At 41.4% G+C, this 22,839-nt stretch overlaps 1 protein-coding gene across 5 annotated transcripts in view; it reads right to left on the bottom strand.

Moving 5' to 3' along the window:
• The window catches only part of LOC122576904 (protein patched), a 91,816-nt gene that overhangs the window by 46,715 nt on the left and 22,262 nt on the right, over nucleotides 1–22,839 (bottom strand). For 3 of the 5 annotated variants that reach the window (XM_043747803.1, XM_043747800.1, XM_043747802.1), the window contains exon 2: nucleotides 15,630–15,822. In XM_043747803.1, the coding sequence (XP_043603738.1) occupies nucleotides 15,630–15,822 (193 nt within the window). The remainder of the gene's footprint in view (nucleotides 1–15,629; nucleotides 15,823–22,839) is intronic. The other 2 variants (XM_043747799.1, XM_043747801.1) reach the window with 1 other exon arrangement.

Genomic DNA, 22,839 nt, shown 5'->3' with positions numbered 1-22,839 from the left:
TACAGAAAAGAAAGAAGAAACGACGGAACGAGCACAACACGGACAGCTCGTTCCTTTTCTCTCGCAACACCAACCAACGTGGCTCGTACAACTACGAGGGAGAGAACAGGTGCAACGAGCGGCCCTTTGATTCCGTGCAACGAACAGAAACGACCGAGAGCGAGCAAGAGAGAGAAACTGGGCGAGAGAGACAAAGAGAGAAACAGACGGATCACTCCCACCCCCTTTTTCGTGGTTCTCGTGCTTCGTCCTTAAATGCCTCGGCAGCGGCACAAGCAACCACGGTGGCAGCCCTCCTTAACTTCTCCTCCTTAAATTTCAAACGAGGAGGCTTAACAGCCGGACAAGGTAGAACGCGATCGTGAAATCGTTAAAGGGATATTCCGTCCAATTACCGGTTATACGTTAATTTCGCGATATTGCTAGCCAAAAGGCTACCACAGCTCTAACCGCGAAACGCTTAGTCGAAAATGCTGCAGTCCATTGGTCTCTCTGTGTGGATAAGCCGAATGGGATTCACCTTTTAGCCAGCATTTTTCCTCCCTTCTTTCGTAATCATTGCCTTCCGTCAATTCTTAGAAACTACCTGACTCGTTTGTGGCGTTTGCGGTTTCTACATTTCGACGGCGTTCGTAAAAATGCCACGAGTCGTGTAACACGAGTGGCAGAGAAACTGCGCAGATAACACACACAGAGCAAAACAGATCGTCTTTCACCGTACGTTCAACTAATCGAGCGTCCGCGGCCATTGTCCGCGCGCGTCGTCCATCGTCGTCAATCGTACAGACCGAATGCGATTTCCAAACGTTTCGCATAGCGCGCGTAATATTGCGATGTATTGGCTTGGCAACTAAGTGATTGCGGCTTTTGTCATTAGGTGGTAATGACAAAATCCGCAATCACTTAGTTGCCAACCTAACATAACCTCAATAGTAGAAGACATACATTTACCGAGTCACGTGGGTGGCATTTCGTCCTCCTTCTCAGGTTTTCCAGCGAGAAACTTCTCAATACGATTTTTGGTGTCGACCAAATTCCTTAAAAATTGCAATGGTTTTCGGAAACTTCCCGAGCGACCCATATCTTCACGGAAGACTCGTACGAGTAGCCGAGTTACCTTCGTGTGCAGCCGCGTGTAGCATTCGCGTGGCAGTTCTTGTTATACTTTTCGCACGCCATCGTCGTATGGTTGGCACCAGGCGTTGCATAAAAATCACGCGAACCATTCACGCGTTGCGAAATTGGCTGCGTTCGATTATCGTATTTGTTGTAATTACATAGTACAGGCACGCGTATTATAAGCAGCTAAGAGTAAACTTTTGAAAGCCTGGCGCTACAACGTGTAGGTAAAAGTCACGCGAACCAATCACGCATCCTGTTACTGTCAATTATCATATTCGTTGCAGCCGTGTAATACGTTTCATCAAACGAATTTACGGTGTGAAGCAATTCTTGCAGGCTCAGCTGCATCGTATAACAGAAAATCATACGAATGAATCTGCGAATTCGTACGAAACTGAAAATCGAAATGCAAATCGGTTAACATGACGACATTTATCGCGATCGTACAATTACACTGAGGATTTTTATGCAATTTTACGTTTCTATTGACGTGGAGAAGTGGAATCTGCGTACAGATTTGCTTCACCATTAAACGTTACAACTATAGTCAAACCTGCCGTAACTCGAAGCTTAAAGCAAGAGACAACATCTTTCGACCTACCGAGGTTCCGACGTATCGAAATTTCCGAGCAGAGGAGTTTCCACAAACGAAATTCGACGTACGGAAGCTTCGTACGAAAATTGTAATCACATATTGGTCGGCAACTAAGTAGTTGCAGATTTTGTCAATAGATGGTATTGACAAAGTCCACAATCACTTAGTTGCCAAGCCAATAGTTGTAGACTTATAGTTGTAGTCTTATCGAGTTATCGAGATACGATTGTATATAAGACGCGAATTTACAGTCGGATATGCTTTATTAAATTTTGAGACATTTCTTTTCTGTCACACAAACCTGTAGTGTACGATACTTCGTTTCGAAATGTCGAAAGTAATCGATGATTATTTTTCTTTTTATTATTTAATTTGTTCTTTACAATTTGTCCAGCTGGATATTCGACAAATTACGACGATTATTGAACGATCGATTTAAAAATTCCCCAATTTGTTCGGGAAGTAATTTTGGTTCTTTCATTGAGATGTCGCTAGTCGTATCTCCAAGCAGCTGACTTCATTGCACGAAGGAAATTACACGATTTGACTGAAATTGATTGATTTTCTTTTCTTATATCTTCACGGGTTATGCGCTCTTTGCAGCTTCTCGCACCCTTTGAAATTTCTGTAAACGTGCGTGGTCCATCTATGATCCACTCTACGATAAAGCGTCGAGAACCGAACGTGTTCTATTTTCTCTTTGTGGAATCGAACAATGCACCGCCTATGGGCCAACATCTGTCGCTGGATCAACGTTCCACGAAACGCTGTCCCTTGACACTTTACGGATAAGTTCCGGAAAGTGGATTCTTCCGTCCTGGAAGCTGATGCCATTCCTGGTGCTAACAAGATCGAACGTATGTCAACGTCGTGAAAACGCACGTGTGGACAGCTTTATGGCGTGTGAAAATACAAAAATCACGTTCTTCCCTTTGCCAAGGGTGTGTCGGGTTTTCCCCTCTGAAGCAGCGATGAAACCAGCCAGAAGCTCGGTGACATTTCCTTGAACGATTTATTTAGCGACCGTACACACACACACACGCACGCACATACACATATATATCTCGTGCTTGCTGGATGCTGGTTTTAGCTCGATTCAGCTTTTGCGTATTAATAGCTTGAAAAGACTGGAAGCTAAATTTCACGAGATAATCGCACTTTTCTCACCTAACCATACGAATCGATGGTGAAATTTCCGATCGTTCCGACGGCGTCACACCGTCGCACACGTCGAAACTTCGCCTCTCGATCTTGCTCCTACCATTCAACAGAAATCGTTACCATAAGATCGAATGGATCTGTCGATAACGATTCTCTCGTGCAATGAAAATCGAAGAAACTGCCTGTCGATGACAGGAACAGTACGGATTAGAAAATGAGGAAAATAGGTGAAACGGCGTAGCCGGGATCGGAATAATAAAACGAATAGACAGAAATTTCTGCGAGCCGAGGCGATCTACCTAAATTTGAACGATTACGCGAACTCGCTGGCCCATCGATACGCATTAACACTTTACCGACTGATGGCCGATTAATCTGTTTATGTCGCCGACGCTTACCCACCGATAGCCTATTAATCGGCTTCTTGTTGCCGACAATCTTTCTCATTATTTGAGCAGTAATTTGTTACTTAGTACTAAGGTACCTCACTCAGTGCGTCAGTTGCGTTGCTTCGTAAGCTGCCACAGTTTTATACCAATTTGAGAAACTTACCGTTCGCGATGAACGAAAAAAACGGTATTGGAGAGTCTAAACCGAAACAGAGCCGGCGCCAGGGAGAATCTATGTCTGAGCTGTCGGTCGGACGTGCGTATGCTGTTGAACCGCTAGTGGTCAGTAAAGTGTTAACTATTGGATTGGCAACTAAGTGATTGCGGATTTGTCAATACCACCTAATGACAAAATCCGCAATCACTTAGTTGCCAACTGAATAAATGTGGCGTGATCGCCAGCAGGTAACAATAGCCGAGCATCGAGTCAATAAAGCTACGAGTACACGAGAACACTGTTTTAGCCGGAGTCAATAAAAGTTGATTTATATGGCAAGCCGACGACCACGATAAACCTGGCCGTGGGTCCGGCCGAGGAATAAAGGTCCCGCCGATACGCCTAATTACCTACTGCTCGCGAACGCTGCCCCCAAACCATATCCTACGGTGGCTTCATTATCCTAGGTCGTACAGATAAAATTTCGGGGTTGATGCTCACCGAATGGATAGTACAGAGAGACGCGGCATGGCGCGAAGATGGAAAAAGGACGGGCCGCGCGGTGCCAAGGGCTCGGATGAAGCCGGGCTAAGGCTACTTGGCGTAGTAGAAACCCTCGTGGCCCCTTTCCTCACTCTCTTCCTCTCTGCCCTTCTCTTTCTCTACCTTTCTCTCTTTCTCTGTGGGTTCCTTCGCGGAGTTTCGAGGGGTCGCGCCGGTACAGAGAAGGAGGAAGGCGAGAGAAGAAAACGAACGGGGCCCTTCGAAGCAGGCTTAGCTTTCTGAGGCTCACGGAGGAGCTGAGACTTGGCTCAATCGCTCAGGCACGCAGGCCCACCGCTGGTTGGCTGGCTGGGTTGGCTTGGCGCACACACAGAGCCCACCGGGCCACCCACCGCGACCATTCACCGGAACCGAGCCCCATCCAATCCCAGCGGTTCTCATTTTCCCTTGCCATCACGCTTTTTATCACGCCGAATTACCTTATCGCCTGTATCGCGCGATTTTTCATCGATAAACCCGTGCCTCTTCTACTTGCGCAAACCTCGTTCCCAGCCAAGCGTCCTCGTTACGGACCAATCCTTTTTGGTGTTGGAAATCTGACGCGTTGTGATTGCTTCCTAGTTCCAGCGAGTGAATTTTATTTGGACAAGGTAAATTCACTGACGCGTCCGAGCATCAAAGAGGAAGCGCTGCGAGTACGTTGCAGCTGAGAAGCAAGATTCGTAGGCCTGGAACGTTGCTCGTGTGCTGCGGATGTTTACGCGCTCGGGAGAAGTTGAAACGCGCGGAAGCGTACAGAACGCGTCGGTGCAGGCATTCACGAGATACCCAAAAGCAACGTACTATTTGTAACAGCCAGAGGATGACACATAAGGTTCGTTTAAATTCCACTCGCTTGACGACGTACAGGGAAATTTCAACTGTTATTTCCTCTCACGAGGTTGCTCCATCGAACCAATTCTCTGACACTAATAAGCTTACCAGACCCGGTCAGATATTTCAAAATTTCATTTCAAGTTGTACGTTCGCTGTTACTTCCTTACTTCGTCTAACTTCGTGCAAGTTCGCATATCGCCCGACTAATCAATTTCTCAATTTTTCTTGATATAAGAATTTACACCAACTTAGGTGAACGAATGACACAACGATGCACGTACAATTCAAAAAATTTGAAACCTGTCGCGTGACCTGCTAAGGTTAGCGTTAAGCGCAAGTTCCAGCGAGAAGTGGATGCTCGCGATCCAGCAGCTGCTGGCGCAAGGAGCCACGTTGGAGGAGTCGCGCGTAGTAAATAGAAGATGAGATCCTCTGTTTACACGGCCGTTCTCGTCCGTCCGTCCGTCCGTCGGTGCAACAACAACAGATTCCCGGTGGGTCTTTGGACGACGGTCTTCTGACTTTCTTATCCCCGTTGCGGCCTTACGGATTCTCTCCGTTTCGTTCTCGCCAATGGACCCGATGCTTCGCCCCTTCCTCGTCTTCCTCTCGCTCTTCATCATCGTTTTCTTCTTCACCGCGCGCCGGTCTCAGTCTAACCGCCGACTGTACACCCTCTTCGTCGCACTCGGAGACATGGGGGCCTAATGAAGATGTAAGCAGTCGGCCGACCCTCGTGCACGGTCGTGCCTTCGTCCTCTGTCTGTCTTTGTCGCCCTAACGCCGCGGCCTGCTTGCGCCGCTTGGCCCTCGGTACAGGTCGTTCCAGGAAGACGCTGCCTAGACACTTCCGAGTTCTAGAGGCCGATACCGGCTTAAGCCGCGGATCCACTTGGCGGGAACCTAAGGTGCATCGCCGCGCTATGGTCAATTTAAAAACACTTCTTCTCAGACGTATATGCGTCTCTTTCAAAAAGTAGGCTAATCTGTGTGCCTGGTTTTGGTTTTTGAAAATGCAGAAAATACGATATCTGGAATTTAGAATTTGGTGGATTTATCGGTAGAAATTAAAGGATATTTGGTGCAAGTATAGATTTCGCGGAGATCAGAAAGGTATTTAAACAAATGATTATTTGTAGAATTAGTGGACGTGAATATTTCGCTTAAAGTAAAGCCGCGGATCCACTGGAGAGTTAGCTAAGGTAAGCTACACTACTCTGTGCTATATTTAACATATTTGCTTCAATATATTTCAGATGCACACAATGCTCACTAATACCACAGTTCAGTTTCGCAAAAAATTTTAGAAATTCCCCATAACAATTTCAAGTGACAGAATCTTATTCCCTATGAATATTGCGACGCTGACAACATCGACTTTGCTAGCAAATTTGAAAGTACAACACATAACCTAAACTTGATCCTTCACAGTCCTTCGCCTATAGAAGCATGCAAACCGTGGCAACTTGCTAGCTAACTAACAACTAATTATCTACTGATTAACAGCGCTGAGACAACTGTACTACAATAAAATATTATTTTATATTTGTATATTCATAAGACACGCGTAATTGTATTGTACCGAAACGATGCAACAAAGACAGAATCTTAATTTTAAACAATTACAAACAAGTACACAATTATAAGCCCGATTAAGAACTCCGAGCATAAATTAAATTTCGAAGCCAAAGGCAATTACAAATTGAATCAGAAAATCAGTCACAACACAAAGTAAATATCGAACACTGCTGACAGAAGGAAGTAAACGAACGAAACAAGAACATCGATCCATCGACAAGAACAAGTTGTATTTTTCGAAAATATACGAAAGGAGCTTGTCACTCGTTTCTTGGAATGACCTATACCGCCATACGAACGTATTATCGACCAAAGAGGGCAAAAGGAACCGCTCTTCCGATCTTCCCGCGATCGAGGCGCCGTCTTTTCCTCTCTAGATTCGAAACGAATCCGCTTGCTCCGTACAGGGATGTTGGGATGAAGGGAAAGGGAAAGAGAAAGGAGCCGGAGCGAACGAGACGGAGAGATATCGGCGCGTGTGCCAAGGCTTCTCTGTTTAGCGAACCTACCGCGCGCGCCGCTGCGGTGTGTACACGAAAATAAAGGCAAAACAACTTGAATTAAGTGGACGTTCTCGATGTTCGATTCACAAAAGCGAGGCTGCGCCACCTGCGCCCCATTCGATAGAATATTCCCGCGATCCAAAGCGTAATCTCGAATAATTACGACCGTACCACAACTCAGTTTGCCTGACTTAACCACACTGAGCTAATCAGAAGCGATAAACGTATTATTGGATGCTTGTTAAGTCTACCGGAAAATTCAAAGGAATTTTACGCGGTCTAATATTTTATATTGGAAGACGCGTATGAAATAGCAAATTTATGATGATATAATGTAATGTAATAAATGGAATAAAATAGTAACAGATAATATATGTTTATATGTACGTGTTATAACGTAGAATAGAATTTAAATTTCTACTTCGTTGATTTTGTAATATTTTATTAACCTTTTCATTAGCTCATTTGGCGATCAGTTTGCCATTTCGGTGGAGTTTACATACCATCGTAAGGAATGTAAAGTGTTTGGTACATACATTGGCCGTAACGCGGCGTGTTTCGTTCGTTTCGATCTTATCTGCCGCCTCGAGGTCGATTTTTAATTGCGCCCTGATCGGCCGCCGATCTCGTACTCGTATTCGCATCCGAATCGCAGCTGCAGGAAACAAGGTGAAACGTGAATCATTGCCTCACTCTGACACGCCGAAAATTGCATCACGATCTTAATCTCTCTCGTTCCTTTTAACCTTCTCTCTATTTTTCACGCTGTCCGCGAAATAAAAGAAACGTCAAGAAGAAACTAATACGTGGAGGGGCAGAGATTCAGCCTCGTAAAATAAACCGAACAGGAAACGCGTAACAGGTACACAGGCGCAGGCGCAGGCGCGCAGGTGATTGAAAAACAACATCCCCTTGGCAGTGCTTGTTTCTTCACGGTCGGTGTACGGTGTCGAGCAGCGTGCAAATAGAAAATAATCGTGCAAAATTGAGGCTAACATTACGCGCATCCGCTCGATCGCTGATAACGTTCACCCGTTTATACGTCAATGACGTATTCTAATGAGAAGCTGCGCGTTATGAAAACCGATCCACATCCACTCGTGCACGTTTCGTTGCTTTTCCGACTTTCAGTTAGCTCAGTTAATTGGCAGGATTAACGGAAATATCAATTACGCAGGAAATGTTGCTTGTGATCTGGTTTGTCACGTGTTTCATGTTCGTTTCGCGTTCGTTTCGTGCCGACGGATAGCTCATATCTCGAACGTTCTACCATTCGATCGTTCCGAGAGTAATTTCGCGCTTTTTACACGAGGAACAGAGACGATGTCTTTTTTATTACCAATAAACTAATTAACTAATGTTTATTTGTCCATATATTTTTTTCCACAAAGATGGCGTTGTAACACCATTTAAAGAAACTTATGCATTAATCTAATCCAAATTCATGGAAGATTGCAGGTCTTCCCTTGAGGCTCGAGTTACAGCAGATTCGAATGTAATAATAAAATGTTCAAACATTGGAACAGCAAAGCGGCAGGTGGTCGAACAATTCGCTTCTCTGGTACGAACACTTTGCTCGTTCGTCTGTACGCACCGGTGTATATTGATTTAAAGCAGCCGGAGGATCTCCATCTTACGAATCTCCGCGAATAAAACGCGAACAATTAAACAATGAACGTTGAAACGAAGGGACCCCCTCCGTGTCGACGATAAAACCTTCTCCATTACTTTCCTCGTGTTCCACCGTGAGCACAGAGTAAACGAGCGAAATCAAGGAAACCATAAAGCAACGTTTATCGATCTTTCGCCGACGAAATTTATGCCCGTCACACACTTCTCTCGGAATATCGTCAAATCGCACGACCGAGTCGTAAACTCTCCTTCTTTTCCATCCGTGGAATGTCGTCGTCGCGTCTTTTCAAACGATCCGACATACACCATCGTCCGTAAGTATTTCGACAAGTAATGTTAGGTTGGCAAAATGGCGGTCCAAGCGTTGACACTTTTGTTGCATTATCGAAGCTACGAACAGAGAACTAGTTTTCCTGTCGCCGATATTTCGAACTGGATTCGAGATAAATTTGAACTGAACGCGTTGAATATGTTCGACGAATATACTCGCCGTCGTTTGTAGTTAGCTACGCACTCCATCACTGAACCACGTGACAGATTTTTGAAACTAGATTCCGCGGATAGGTGGCGAAACAGGGCAATGTAACCTGAACTGCTTCTCAATTCCGCGTGTATCTGCTCTCTCGCGACGCCCTTAACCTCCTCACCTCCGCCCTAATCTCTACCGCACATCACGTGTTAATCTTCGCTCCTTTAATTTCTATTTTCTCCTACTTTCCTTCTTGTTCTTCCTGCCTCTTTCTCTTTTAACCCTTTGCACTCCTATATCGAGTGTGACTCGACATCAGTTTTTACCTCAGGAGCTCCTTTGTCGAGTCCCACTCGACATTCTTTCATGTTTTTTGCGAAACTTGCGAAAGAAAACCAGGATTGCATCCTGGAAATTGTTTCAAGCTATATCATACACTTAAAAATTAAACAACACAACAACAGTGTGAATAAAACTGCTATTTAAGTGAATTTCTTTCTTCCTTTATTTATTTAAATTATCTTATTTCTTAGTTGAAGTAAATTTCAAATAAAACACTAAAAAGCGTTAGGAGCTGGTGGTAACGAAATTGAAATAAAATTCCGAGTGCAAAGGGTTAACACGTGCGCGCCACAGCGAGCTATACGTTTCCAACCTACACGCCGTCTAACGCACATTTTTCCAAGTATCGAGGATTAATATTCATTTACTTAAAAAGACAAAGGAGTGTAAAAATTAATGAAATGCTTAATTATATTTTGTAAGACTCGAATTCATCCTCGATGTGTTAGAGAAGTTAGTCGAAAGTTTCGAAGGATGTTGCAACAGTTTTTCAAGTCGCTGTATGGTCTTCTCCGCTCGGTTCGGTACAACTGCGCCCGCATATCCCGCTTCGGCTGCAGTCGCCTCACGGATATCCGGTACTGATCCGCGTGACGCACGCACGCCGCACATCTCGGATCACCATCTCGAAAAGCCCATATAAACTGTGGCCCTGTGTGCGAGCTATCGCGCCGCTTCTCGCACGGTCGCGCAACCCTCGCCTACCACTCGAGAGATCGGCGCGGTAAAAAGCCGCGACACCGGCGTGCAAATAGCTGCACGCTTTTTCCGCCAGTCGTTACTCCTTCCCGATACGCTATTAAATTAGCCGAGATAGAGGAATGAAGGGTTCCGCGCGCGCCTTTGCAGAAAATAAGGGTTGTACCGGTGTGCAATTCCATTGGATAATGCGATACGCGTAGTAGAAGACAGCTTCTTTGCGAGCGGGCACAGAGAAAGTGTGCGAATCAATTTTACCTCGTTGAACGCAATGTTAATCTTCGTGAAGTATATTTGACGAAGAGACGAATTTCTTTGGGATTTTCTTTAAATGTAAAAATAACGAGGAATTTTTAGCGGACATACGATGGTATTTTAATAAAGAAATAAATGTGTATAGAACACGTATACCAATACCATGCAGCCGCTTCTCTCGCTCGTGTCGATGTTATTAACACATTGTGTACGTGTCACGAGATATCTCGTTTTTAGTAAGTCGAACGTTGTGGCTGAGTCACGCGATATCTAGTTTCCATGTTTTTTCGACTGAATCGATGGCTTAAGCAACCAGAGACGAATGTTTTTGTTGTGTTACCAGGGCAATAAAGCCTTGCGCATTCTTGTGGCAAATGATTAGCAAAACAACCGAGTGTTGACATTCCAAGTAAAAACAATCAGTTAGTATAGCCAGTACATCTGTAGATCGTCTACCGTACCTTATAAAGTGTTTTATTTTTGTACATTTTGTTATTTCAAAGTTATTTACATTTCCAATCTGTTGCTGATAATTTATAACAAAAATTATTTTATGAAATGAGCCGTAATTCTATAAAAGTAGCAAAATCACACATAGATGTAAAGGAAATGAAAGTCAAAGTGAATTGTTGCTTGATGATTCATCTGATGCACCAAACAACACTTGCGACGAAAATGAATTCAGAGATAGCAGCAACGTTGTTGAATTAAGTGATGCGATTAAACATAGAAGAAGACTGAATAAAAAATATAATACCAAGTAAAAATTAAAAATCTGCACATATGCATCCTACTGCTTGCCAAGCATGCTACTGGAGCGTTCAAAAATGTGCGGACCCTGGGTGCGCGTTGAGCGGGCAGAGCGCCTTACGCAACGTGTTAACAAGCCTAAACGCAGATGCAATCTTGAAAATGAAACTCTTAATCGTGTGTTATATGGCAATGGTAATCTGTACAATGTTCGAAGAGTTCAAAGAATATTATTTTTAATAAAATACTAAAACACTTTTTAAAATTCTTTTTTCAAAAACTGACAAGTATCGCAGTCTGACAAATAGCCGAAAATTTCCAACGAGATAAAGAAGAACTTCTCACCAACAAAATCGACAAAATCGGTTTGAACACAACAAGGAGCCAGGTAAATCGTTTCAGGTCAAAACGTTCGTAAAAGCGCGGCTTAAAAATTCCAGCTGCCATTTTGCGGCCCCTGAAACTTCCGTTCGAGATGGATGGCTTTTTAACGATTTTCCCGCGTGATTATCGCGCGGATGCAAATTTTTACCAACTTTGCTCGGTCAGCGAACACATCGCGTTTTATAAAACGGTGGCCAGCGCGCCGGATCACGCTTCGCTGATCCGGGGGCCGCCGCCGTTGCAGAACAAGAGCCACGGCTCGCCCAGCAAACTCGTTTGCTCATTAAAATCTCATAAAACGCTGATACGTCTTTAATCTGCCGTCCGCGAGCGTGTTTCCCGCGCTCGAGGAAATCCCGCAGCGTGGCCTTAACTTTGATCCTAGACGGGCAACGATCACGGCCGACTCCTCGTGCCAAGCGGACCGCGACGAAAGAATCTTTGGAACAGTTACACAGGACAAACCGTGGATCCTCGACGTTCGTCGCGCTTCGATTCTCCCCTCTTGGAAAGTAATATTTGTCCTCGATACTAGAACAGCACTTTTCATTGTTCCGCTGCTCTCGTCACGAAACACTGTTCGGTCGTGGTCGTTGAACCGAACTGTTTAGGTAATGGGTCGAATCGCTGGGCACAGTGGCATCAGTATTGTACGTGTTATATAGCTTGTTTCTTGGTTAAAATGTCCTAGTTCTCGTTTTGAAACCGAAGGGAGCTGGAGTTTCATATTTTTTCTTTTTTTTTCTTTCTTTTTTGTAACTGTTGTCTTTATTTCCCTTCTTCCTTCTTCGAATATTTAATGACTGTTTTGCAATAGTCTATCCATATGGTGCAACTTCACTTTGTGGGAAAAGTTAAGAAACAACTTCAAATATGTTATTTAATATATAATTATAATGTGTGTGTATACATGTTTGAAGTTGCTCTTGTTTATTATATATATCTTGAAATGAAAAAACGATGTATGTGTATATTCAGAAATGACAGGATGCTAAATATGATATTTTATTTGATAATGGAATTTGTATGTGTCTGGCAACTCTTTTTAAAAAATAAGAAACAAGAGGAACCTCAAATAAACATTTTAAGGTTTCTTGATAAATAAGAAAATGTTAAATGTGATAATTTATTTGATAATGGAACTTGTATGTGTCTGGCAACTCTTTTTAAAAAATAAGAAACAAGAGGAACCTCAAATAAACATTTTAAGGTTTCTTGATAAATAACAAAATGTTAAATGTGATAATTTATTTGATAATGGAACTTGTATGTGTCTGGCAACTTTTCTTAAAAAATAAGAAACAAGAGGAACCTCAAATAAACATTTTAAGGTTTCTTGATAAATAAGAAAATATTAAATGTGATAATTTATTTGATAATGGAACTTGTATGTGTCTGGCAACTCTTTTTAAAAAATAAGAAACAAGAGGAACCTCAAATAAACATTTTAAGGTTTCTTGAAAAATAAGGAAATGTTAAATGTGATAATTTATTTGATAATGGAACTTGTATGTGTCTGGCAACTTTTCTTAAAAAATAAGAAACAAGAGGAACCTCAAATAAACATTTTAAGGTTTCTTGATAAATAAGAAAATATTAAATGTGATAATTTATTTGATAATGGAATTTGTATGTGTCTTGCAACTTCTCTTTTAATGTGAGAGACAAGAGGAACCTCAAATAGATACTTTAACATGTCTTGATAAATAAGAAAACAATGTTGAATACGATATTTTATTTGATAATAGAACTTATATATGTTTCTCAATTTCTCTAAAAGGTAGGGGACAAGAGGAACCTCAAATAGACATTTCAACATATCTTGAAATATGAAAAACTAATGTTGATATTTTACTTGATAATGGGATTTATATATGTTGCGCAGCCTACTGAACATTTCAAAACGTTGATTGCCATAACACTAATATATCCTTGAGAGTCTACGAAATGCCACAGAAAACTTGTCTCGTCTATCTATTACTTACATTGTGTCACTAAACGACATCAGCATAAAATAACACATAAAAATTTGCGACTAACTGAAACATTCACAAACAAGAAACAAAAATCCCAAAAATGCCTATCTCTCATATACACCAGCCTCGATCTCCGTCAAGAACATTCGATTCTCAAGAAATTTTACAGTCCAACGAAATTCCATTTACCAACAGCTTCTTTCTCAACCGTAGCGTAGCTCACTTTCCATTCGAAAGTCGTTCGAAATCTTTTCGTTCGGCCAACGAGCAACGTTTCCAGTCGAAGTTAGCAACGGGGTGTTCGAATTAGCGTTTCTGACTACGGATAAATATAGAGGGCCACCCAGCGAGAGCAAACTAATGTACCGTGCGCGATGAGCGTGATGGTAAAGCGTAGTTTCCCTCTCTCTCTCTTTCTCTATTCTCCTTTTGTCACACCATTCTCACTCTCCGCCGCCCTTTCTCTTCGTCCGCGTCTCACCCTTTGCATATATTTTCACGTGAAATCGTCATCCTCTGTGCGAGCTAACCTCGCAGTCCCTTTCTGCTCTCCGACGAGTGATAAGCCATTAGGACCAGCCGCCGGTCGAATGGTACGTGTTTTCGCCTAAACGAATGCAACCCGGTGTCACTTGCTACCTAACGTTTGCCATGTGACACGGCAACCATATCGCCTGAGAAATCCAATTTTCCATGCGTTCGCAGGAAGCGAGAAAATGCAGAGAGCGCGAGAGTAATGTCCTTGTCACGGCAAACGTACAAGCCGTGTTGTACGCTTTATTAGCGTACACTGGCGCGATTTGCAGAAAATTTCGCCGCTGCGGCGTGCCAGATGCGCGTTGGTATTACGCGCAGAACATCGTGGTATTATAAAACCTCTTAGTCATTCGTCGAATCTCTTAATTCTTGCTGAGGCTTGTCAAGGCGAGATTCTCGGCCAGTAACCACAAAAGCGACTGATTTTTGCCAATTTCTTTTTGACCGACTGTCGCTTCTCACCGACTAGACCATTTTTGTCACGCACATCGACCATACTCTGCAAGATACAGATGTAATTTTTGTATTTCGGTTCTTCTTATTGTTCGTCGTATGTCACACGAGTCTTGACGAGAATTATCGTTGACGCGCATCCGTCGCGGTCGTTAAAACGAAAAGGTTGACAAATTTTCGTAAAGTTAGATGATTTACGCTGGGACGTTGTGAAGATACGTTTGAAATACGAGACACGGATAAGGAACGTGACACGGGAAGAAGATAGCCAAGCAATACGTTTACAATAACACACGTTTAGCAAGAAACTTGTAATATGTAGCAATTTAACAAAAATTCTCGGAGCGTTTCATAATTTAAAGCAGTTTCTAGTCGATCAATTAAATTATTTCAACCTTCCAAAATGTGTGAATTAACGCAGATAGCTAAACACTGTGTGTACTGTGTACAGAGAAATATGTGAGACTTCGTTGAATCTTGAGTAATCTTAGAATGAAAGAATCGTATTGGAATATTTAATTAGCCACATGTAATTAGTTGTTTCACGTTCGTTTTAGTTGAAAAATAGGACAAAGAATATCTTCGCTCGCCTAAACGAACGCTCTACGTTTATCTCCGGAGTCATCGTGGATTATCTAGGGCCGATAATGACACAGCGTACGTCATTGAGCTGAATATGTAGAAACTTTCTAAAAAATTATCGGCCCGTCCCGTAAGGAACGTCTATGTTTTAAAATACGAACAGAAACATTATGCTTAATTAAACAACGATAGGAAATATTTGCATAATTACCAGTAAATAAATTATTCCATTTCACGCGGACAAGTTTTATAAGATATTAATAGCGATATTAATAAACATGCTAATAGTGAGATTGTAAGAAATGTTAGAAGATAATTACGTACACGTACGCTGTTTTACCACAGCAGGTATACGTAATACATTGCAGTGCATGGAATAGAGAATAGCAAGAACGAAATCGTAAAGAAAAATCGAGTTGAGAGAAATTTCGCTATTCTACCGAGGAAGGAAGCTGGTAAAAGCAGAGACAACTGCGTGCGAGATTTAAGAACAGAACTGCTGCGTGTTTTTGATAATCTCGCGGGCCACATGAACATGACGTATCAGCGCGAAAATTGTCAAAAAATGAAAAGCACTTGATATTCTTCCATTCTATCCAAGCTTGTCTTGTTAAATAAAGAAGAAGATCGTAAGATGTTTGCAATATTTTAAAAAGCGTATTCACCTTGAACCCAGAGCTGTTCGACCTTGCTGTGAACTTGAGCGGTCTTGAGAGCGACACAGAACATAGCCAAAGCGATGATCGCGAGAAAGAGGACCTTGCCTGCGCGCCTCTGCAGGAAGTAGCCCAGCTGACTCAGCTGATCCTGTAGCCTTGCCCTGATCCAAACCGCAGATCTCTGACCTTCCGCTTTTCCCTGAAAAATAAGGCATCTGAAACTTTAGACTATCGCGACCAACACTAATATATAATCAATATGTTAAACGAATAATTGTTTCTAGGATTTATCGAGGAGATTGTAATTTTAGAAATTGTGCTTTCCTTCTCGTTGTGAAGCGAAGTATAGCTGAGAATTCAATTTCTATATTTACATCTCGGTTGGTTGGTTCTAACCTATCGTTCAAGGTTAAACGTTGATATTGTACGGTTTTACGCACGTGTCACGCTATTAGCAGTTTGAGGACAAGCGGATAGCCTGAATTGCCGCGTATTTTTGCAGCGGTTGAAAAGATTCGAAACGTCGCTCGGAAGGTTCGTCCCGATCTAAGTTTCCATTCGATGTACGTTCATCGAATCGCGTAGGTGCCATTTTCTTTCACAACATTTCTTCGTATTATTTTGGCTATTTCACCCTTCCACAACTTGTCAGGTTTTTTGGCGAGAAACTCTTCAACGTGACTTTCCATGTAAATCAAATTGTTTAAAAATCGGAACGAACTTTCCCAGCAACATTCAGCAAGTGTAATGTTTTGTTAAAAATCAGCGAGCATATTTAAAAATACTTGTAGTGATTTTCCTTAGCGTGATGCAATAGGAAAAACAATTTCCACAATGGAAAGATACTAAAGAAAATTTCTTATTTTATTAAATTGAAAATAGAAATCGGAACGAACTTTCCCAGCAACATTCAACAAGTGTAATGTTTTGTTAAAAATCAGCGAGCATATTTAAAAATACTTGTAGTGATTTTCCTTAGCGTGATGTAATAGGAAAAAACAATTTCCCCAATGGAAAGATACTAAAGAAAACTTCTTACTTTATTAAATTGCTTGAAAGTAGAAATTGGAACGAACTTTCCCAGCAACATTCAACAAGTGTGATGTTTTGTTAAAAATCCGTGAGCATATTTAAAAATACTTGTAGTGATTTTCCTTAGCGTGATGCAATAGGAAAAACAATTTCCACAATGGAAAGATACTAAAGAAAATTTCTTATTTTATTAAATTGCTAGAAAATAAAAATCGGAACGAACTTTCCCAGCAACATTCAACAAGTCTAATATTTTGTTAAAAATCAGCGAGCATATTTAAAAATACTTGTAGTGATTTTCCTTAGCATGATGCAATAGGAAAAACAATTTCCCCAATGGAAAGATACTAAAGAAAATTTCTTATTTTATTAAATTGCTAGAAAATAGAAATCGGAACGAACTTTCCTAGCAACATTCAACAAGTGTAATGTTTTGTTAAAAATCAGCGAGCAAATTTAAAAATATTTGTGGTGATTTTCCTTAGCGTGATGCGATAGGAAACAATTTCCCCGAACATCGGCATCGCTTGAAATATTTGGAAGTTCGTCATTCTCATTCTTAACGTTAAGTTACTGTGCACACTTATTACTTTTAAAACGTCCACGAAGATATATTTCCTGGCCGCGTATTCTAATTGTATTCTAATTTACAAATTTACAAATTGCAAATTTATATATCTACATGTTGTTCCTTTATTCTTTTACAAACTGTAAACGTAAGGCCTGTAAACGTTGCTGGAAATATTACGATAAAGATAAAGCGAATAATTATTCGAACAACAAGTTGCAAGAAGAATCGCAACAATGTTGAAGGTTGCAGGAGGAAAAGAAAATCGGTGCACGAACTACCATAAAATGCTAATTGCACGAAAATAATTATTAAATTTAAATTTCGCGCCCCTTTACATTTCGCTAGAATCTTCTCAAACTATTGGGCGTTTCATACGAAGGGAGCAAAGTAAACGAAGGTGCACGAACTGTGTCGTTAATTAACAGAAATTAATCAGCGAGTAAACGAGGAAACAGCCGGCTGCTATCGACTATCGTCGTAACCGGTAATTTATAACTTTCAATTTCAAAGGCCAAGCAAACTATCCTCGGACGTCTTATTCCTCGGTTCAACGTGACACCCCTTCGACTCGGCTCGCATGCAAACTATGAATAATAATTACAATGTCGTACGCATTAGCATCTAAATTGAAGCGGTTGTAGGATGCTTTTGGCGTTCGCGTCGCGCTCCCGATAAAACGGTACAGCTTCTGCTGCACTCTACGTTCCACTTGCCAATTCATTGGGGCAGCTTTACGATCGGCCACGAACAGCGCCGCCTACGATTTTCAAGAGAAAGAACAGATTCCAGTGGTTAAAGGGCGGCAGAGGCCGGAACGGCAGCCGAAGCGCTTTAAATTGGCCGCGTGGGCTTTGACGATGATAAGTAGCTGGCTGCGGCTTGTACTCGTACGAACGTGCGCGCTCCACCTCTCTTCCATGAAACGTGCCAGAAGGAGACGCGGAAGGTAGGAGCAGAAGAGCGTAGACGAGGTTGCGCGAACCTGGCAATGAATGAAGCGGGATGAAATTTGACAGAAACGAGAAACGTTGATCGGGTAGCATCAGGAAGCTGAAGACGTGAAAAGAAGCGTCTTTAAAGTATTCTGCGTGACTAGGAGGGAAATGAGAGGTTTATGACGAAAGGATGGCTTGGTCGAAGGAAAATAATTCTCTGCCTTGTCACAGTACGGTACAGCGTGTTACAAGTGTAGCTGTTCATTGAACGCAAGTTGTACTATTTTTTCCAGTTAAGCTTAAGCTTGTAATTAACTGTGTGCGAGCTTCCAACGAATCACGCGAACCGTATCAACCAGTTGATCGGGCAATTTAATCTGAAAAATCGCCAATTTGCGTAATTGAAATCAAGCAACGACGAGTATACACGTCCAACGCAGGACAAATGTTTCTGTAATAAATTTGACGGAAGAGGTAAAGCAACGGAGAAAATATTACATTTTTAGTCGATAAAAAATTAACGATTCATTGAAAAAGGTATTATCGTTAAGAACTTAAAAATCGGCAAGAAAATAATAAGGTGAAGTATATATATATATATATGACACAGATCGCTACTCGGATCTACACGGTGGAACTGCGAAACATCCACCCCTTTGCCATATACACAGATACCCAGGAGCGGGACACCCCCACCAAGAGAGCGAATCGGAAGAAGAACGCTAAAGAAAGACAGAAGAAAAGCGGAGCAAAAAGGATAAGCCAAACTAAAGTGAAACAAAAAGAAAGAAGGAAAGAAAGAAAGAGGGTAGAATGGAAGGGATAGGAACGCTCGCAACATTGCGAACGGCAACGTTGCACACTACCTGGTGGCCGGTCTGACAATGTGCACCAGGGACCACCCGCAACAATACCTATCTTTCCTGGCCGACAGGGAAAGAAAGACGGAGAAGGAAGGCCAGGAGAAGAGGCACAGATCAGAAAGGAATCGAGCCTTGCAGGAGAAAAGGAACGAACGCTTTTCTCTTCTCTTTACAACCTTTCTCTTTCTCTCTCTCTCTCTATCTCTTGCTCGCTCGCTCTTTCTACGTGTTTGCTTCCCTTTCTTCTCTATAGACTCGCGTTCGGGTATTTACAGTTACAGAGCAACGGAAGGTAGCAAGAAGCGTAGAGAGAAAGATAGATAAAGGAGGGGGAAGAAAGGAGGCAGCAGCGTGGAAACACGCGGCACGATAGACGTGCAGATGAAAATACAGATTACACACGCTTACGTATCTCGGGGCAGTAGCCGGGCGTCGAGTATCGGATAGCAAGGTTTTCCAGCCAATTAACCCCGGTGCCGCGGCCTCGCGGCCCGCCAGACTCGGGTAACTCTAGACGTGCGGACAATCCTCGTCGGCCACATGGTCCCCGGGGAACCACGGCCACGCAGACCTCCGTCGAACATTCGCCGACTGATGACCGCGTGTTTACGTTCCTCTCTCGGGAGGAAGCTGTTCCCTCTTTCGAGACTGGAGGCTCTCGCAATCAATCATTTTTTTTCTCCGCCATTCAAGAGCCATCGTCATCGATCGACCGGTTGATACGTTCGCGGTGAAATTCGACTTTCTTCCTCCTCTCCGTGTGTTCATCCTTTCTTTTTTTTTTTTTGAGCAGTTAACTGAATTGCAATTGATTATAGTACGCAATTAGTGATTCAGTATCGTGTTCCAAATTGAAGCGATTGGAGTAATTCGTAAGATAGGGGAATTTATAAACATGGTCGATACTAATAAGGTTCCTTCAAGTTTGCACGGTATATATATGTGAAATGACAATCGTACGTGGTAATATATCGTATGTATGAAATGAGAAATATTATGTATGATATTTTGTGTATATGAAATTTAAGAATACCATATGTGATGGTATATTGTACACATAAAATGAAAAAATATATGAATTGAAAAAATGCTATATATTATATGTGATATATTGTGTATATGAAATGAGAAAATATTATACATGATAATGTATCGTATTCATGAAATGAAGAAATTGTTCTATTCATGTTATACGATATATTATCATATTTTAATTTTATGTATATTATTTTGTGTATATGAAATTTAAGAATATATTAATATTATATTGTATATACAAAATAAAAAAATACTATGTATTATATTATATTGTGTATATGAAATGCAAAAATATTATACATGATAATACATCGTATATATGAAATAAAAAATATTATACGTGCTAATATAACGTATACTTGAAATTCAAAAATATTGTACGTGTTAATATAATGTATACATGAAATGAAAAAATATTATGCATGATAATATATCGTATATATGAAATAAAAAATATTATGCGTGCTAATATAACGTATACATGAGATTCAAAAATATTGTACGTGTTAATATAATGTATACATGAAATGAAAAAATATTATGCATGATAATATATCGTATATATGAAATAAAAAATATTATGCGTGGTAATATAGCGTATACATGAAATGCAAAAATATTATACACGATAATATATCATATATATGAAATGGAAAATATTATACGTGATAATATATCGTATATATGAAATAAAAAATATTATATGTGGTAATATAGCGTATACATGAAATGCAAAAATATTATACATGATAATATATCGTATATATGAAATGGAAAATATTATACGTCATAATATATCGTATATATGAAATAAAAAATATTATACGTGGTAATATAGCGTATACTTGAAATAAAAAAATATTACACATGGTGATATATCGTATATATGAAATGACAAAAATGTCGGCCATTACAGAAAAGATGGAGGCGAATAATGTTAGGAAATTGCCTTTCTCCTGCAGTATGTTGTCTCCTTATTAGAAAAATTGGGAGACGCCTTCGTTAGGACGACTCAATCAGCTTGGAGAAAATCGTAACATAATTCTGAATTTCATTGTTTCATAAACGCAATTAACCTCTCACCAATGACGTATTTCATATCATTCCTTTGACTTTCTCTCTGCGTTTGTAGAATATTTCTATGGCTTTGTTGAAGAAGCCATTCCTGGTAGCTGTCTGTTTAGCGCAATATCCACTTTTTGGAAGCTTTATTTGCATACAAAGCACAATTCCACGCGTAATGTAAAACACTCTTTATCGTTTCGCTGCTTGTCTTCTGCAAAACGACGAGTCCATGAAAATAAAATTGCCTGCCTCTATTTGCAACAGCAAGAAACAATGCGAAAGAGATTGAATTTCAAATTTACAAACGTCCCTTCTTGAAACTTACACTTGCGTCTGAAATTTTATCGAACAGAGCTGCTTCGTTAGTTAAATTATTCAAACCACTCTGTCTCTCGCGTTATTCTACGTTTAAATAATATCACCGAGCCGATCGTCATTAAAGACCAAGACACACTGCAAAAGTTGAGCGAACGAAGCGAGTCTCTGTCAAATTTCCTCCCACCTTTAATCATAAATTCCCACGAAGATCCACGGTCTAATAATCTCCTAGTGAGCCATCAAATGTAGCACAATTTTTACTCGTTTGATCGTTCGTGTGATCCATCAATCCTGCGCGTATTATCTCAATTTTGTCCTCCGCTCTTCTCCAACGTAGAAAGCTAAAATTCCATCGTGGACAGGCCTTTCACAATCCGATTCTTATTTCACGATTGCATCCTCGTCGAAGAATTAAACAACGATTACGATCGACTACAAGCAACAAGAACACTCGCATCACTGTCGTCAACATTGAGAAGCGACAGCGCCGCCTGACGGCATCTTTATAGTGACGAGTAATACGAAAGAGGAGAAGAAAGAAGTCGAGAGAAGGAAATTCGACGAGGCAACGCGTAATGGGGTGAAGGGGACAACGTTTAACGAATTTATGTTACTCCTACTTTTAATGTTTTTCTTACAGCGCGACACGAGGTTCGCGAGCAGATAGCAGACAGCATAACAGGATCTTATGTCAACGACGGTGGTCCCCGCGCCACGAGCTTGTAATATGTAGATATTGCCCACCACGAGAAACCCCATAAGACCCGCGGGGACCACTTACGGGAAAAAGGCAGAATTCCGCCGCTTTGCTCTCCTTCCCTCTCGCTGCTATACGAGCCTAAACACATACGCACATACGTCTACACATATACACAGAGAGACATCTCGAGAGCGACTCGTGAGTCGTGGGCTCGTGGCGTCAGCGCTTTCTTTTTCTCCTTTGTTTCTCTCTTTCTACGCCCCTTCCCTTTCCATGTCCCTTCCTTCGTCGTGCACCGTTGGCGGAAATTCGAGCACGCTTCGAAGACGTTTTTGACAGGGCGCTGTGCGCGCTTGCGCTCCCGAGATTAATTTATTTCCGAACAAAACTCGACCCTTCCGGCGCGCAACTTTTTCGCTACGCGAGCAGACTTGTTTGTTGTCGATGCTCGATAAGGGAAACGCGAACATCCGCGCGGTTTCACAATGCGAATATTAAATTACCTGCGACTATTCACGAAACAAGAAATAAGATTCGGAAGAGATCGAAGCTATTGGGTTGGTAACTAAGTGATTGTTGCCATTAGGTGGTAATGACAAAATCTGCAATCACTTAGTTGCCAACCCAATACAATTTATGGACGTTCAGACGTGTAGTGAGATTGTATACTATATATTATATTATATTGTGTATA

Source organism: Bombus pyrosoma, linkage group LG17, assembly GCF_014825855.1.
Source record: "Bombus pyrosoma isolate SC7728 linkage group LG17, ASM1482585v1, whole genome shotgun sequence".
In the NCBI taxonomy this organism is placed as follows: domain Eukaryota; kingdom Metazoa; phylum Arthropoda; class Insecta; order Hymenoptera; family Apidae; genus Bombus; species Bombus pyrosoma.
The sequence above is the reverse complement of the archived record's forward strand: the minus strand, read 5'-3'. Positions and strand labels throughout refer to the sequence as shown.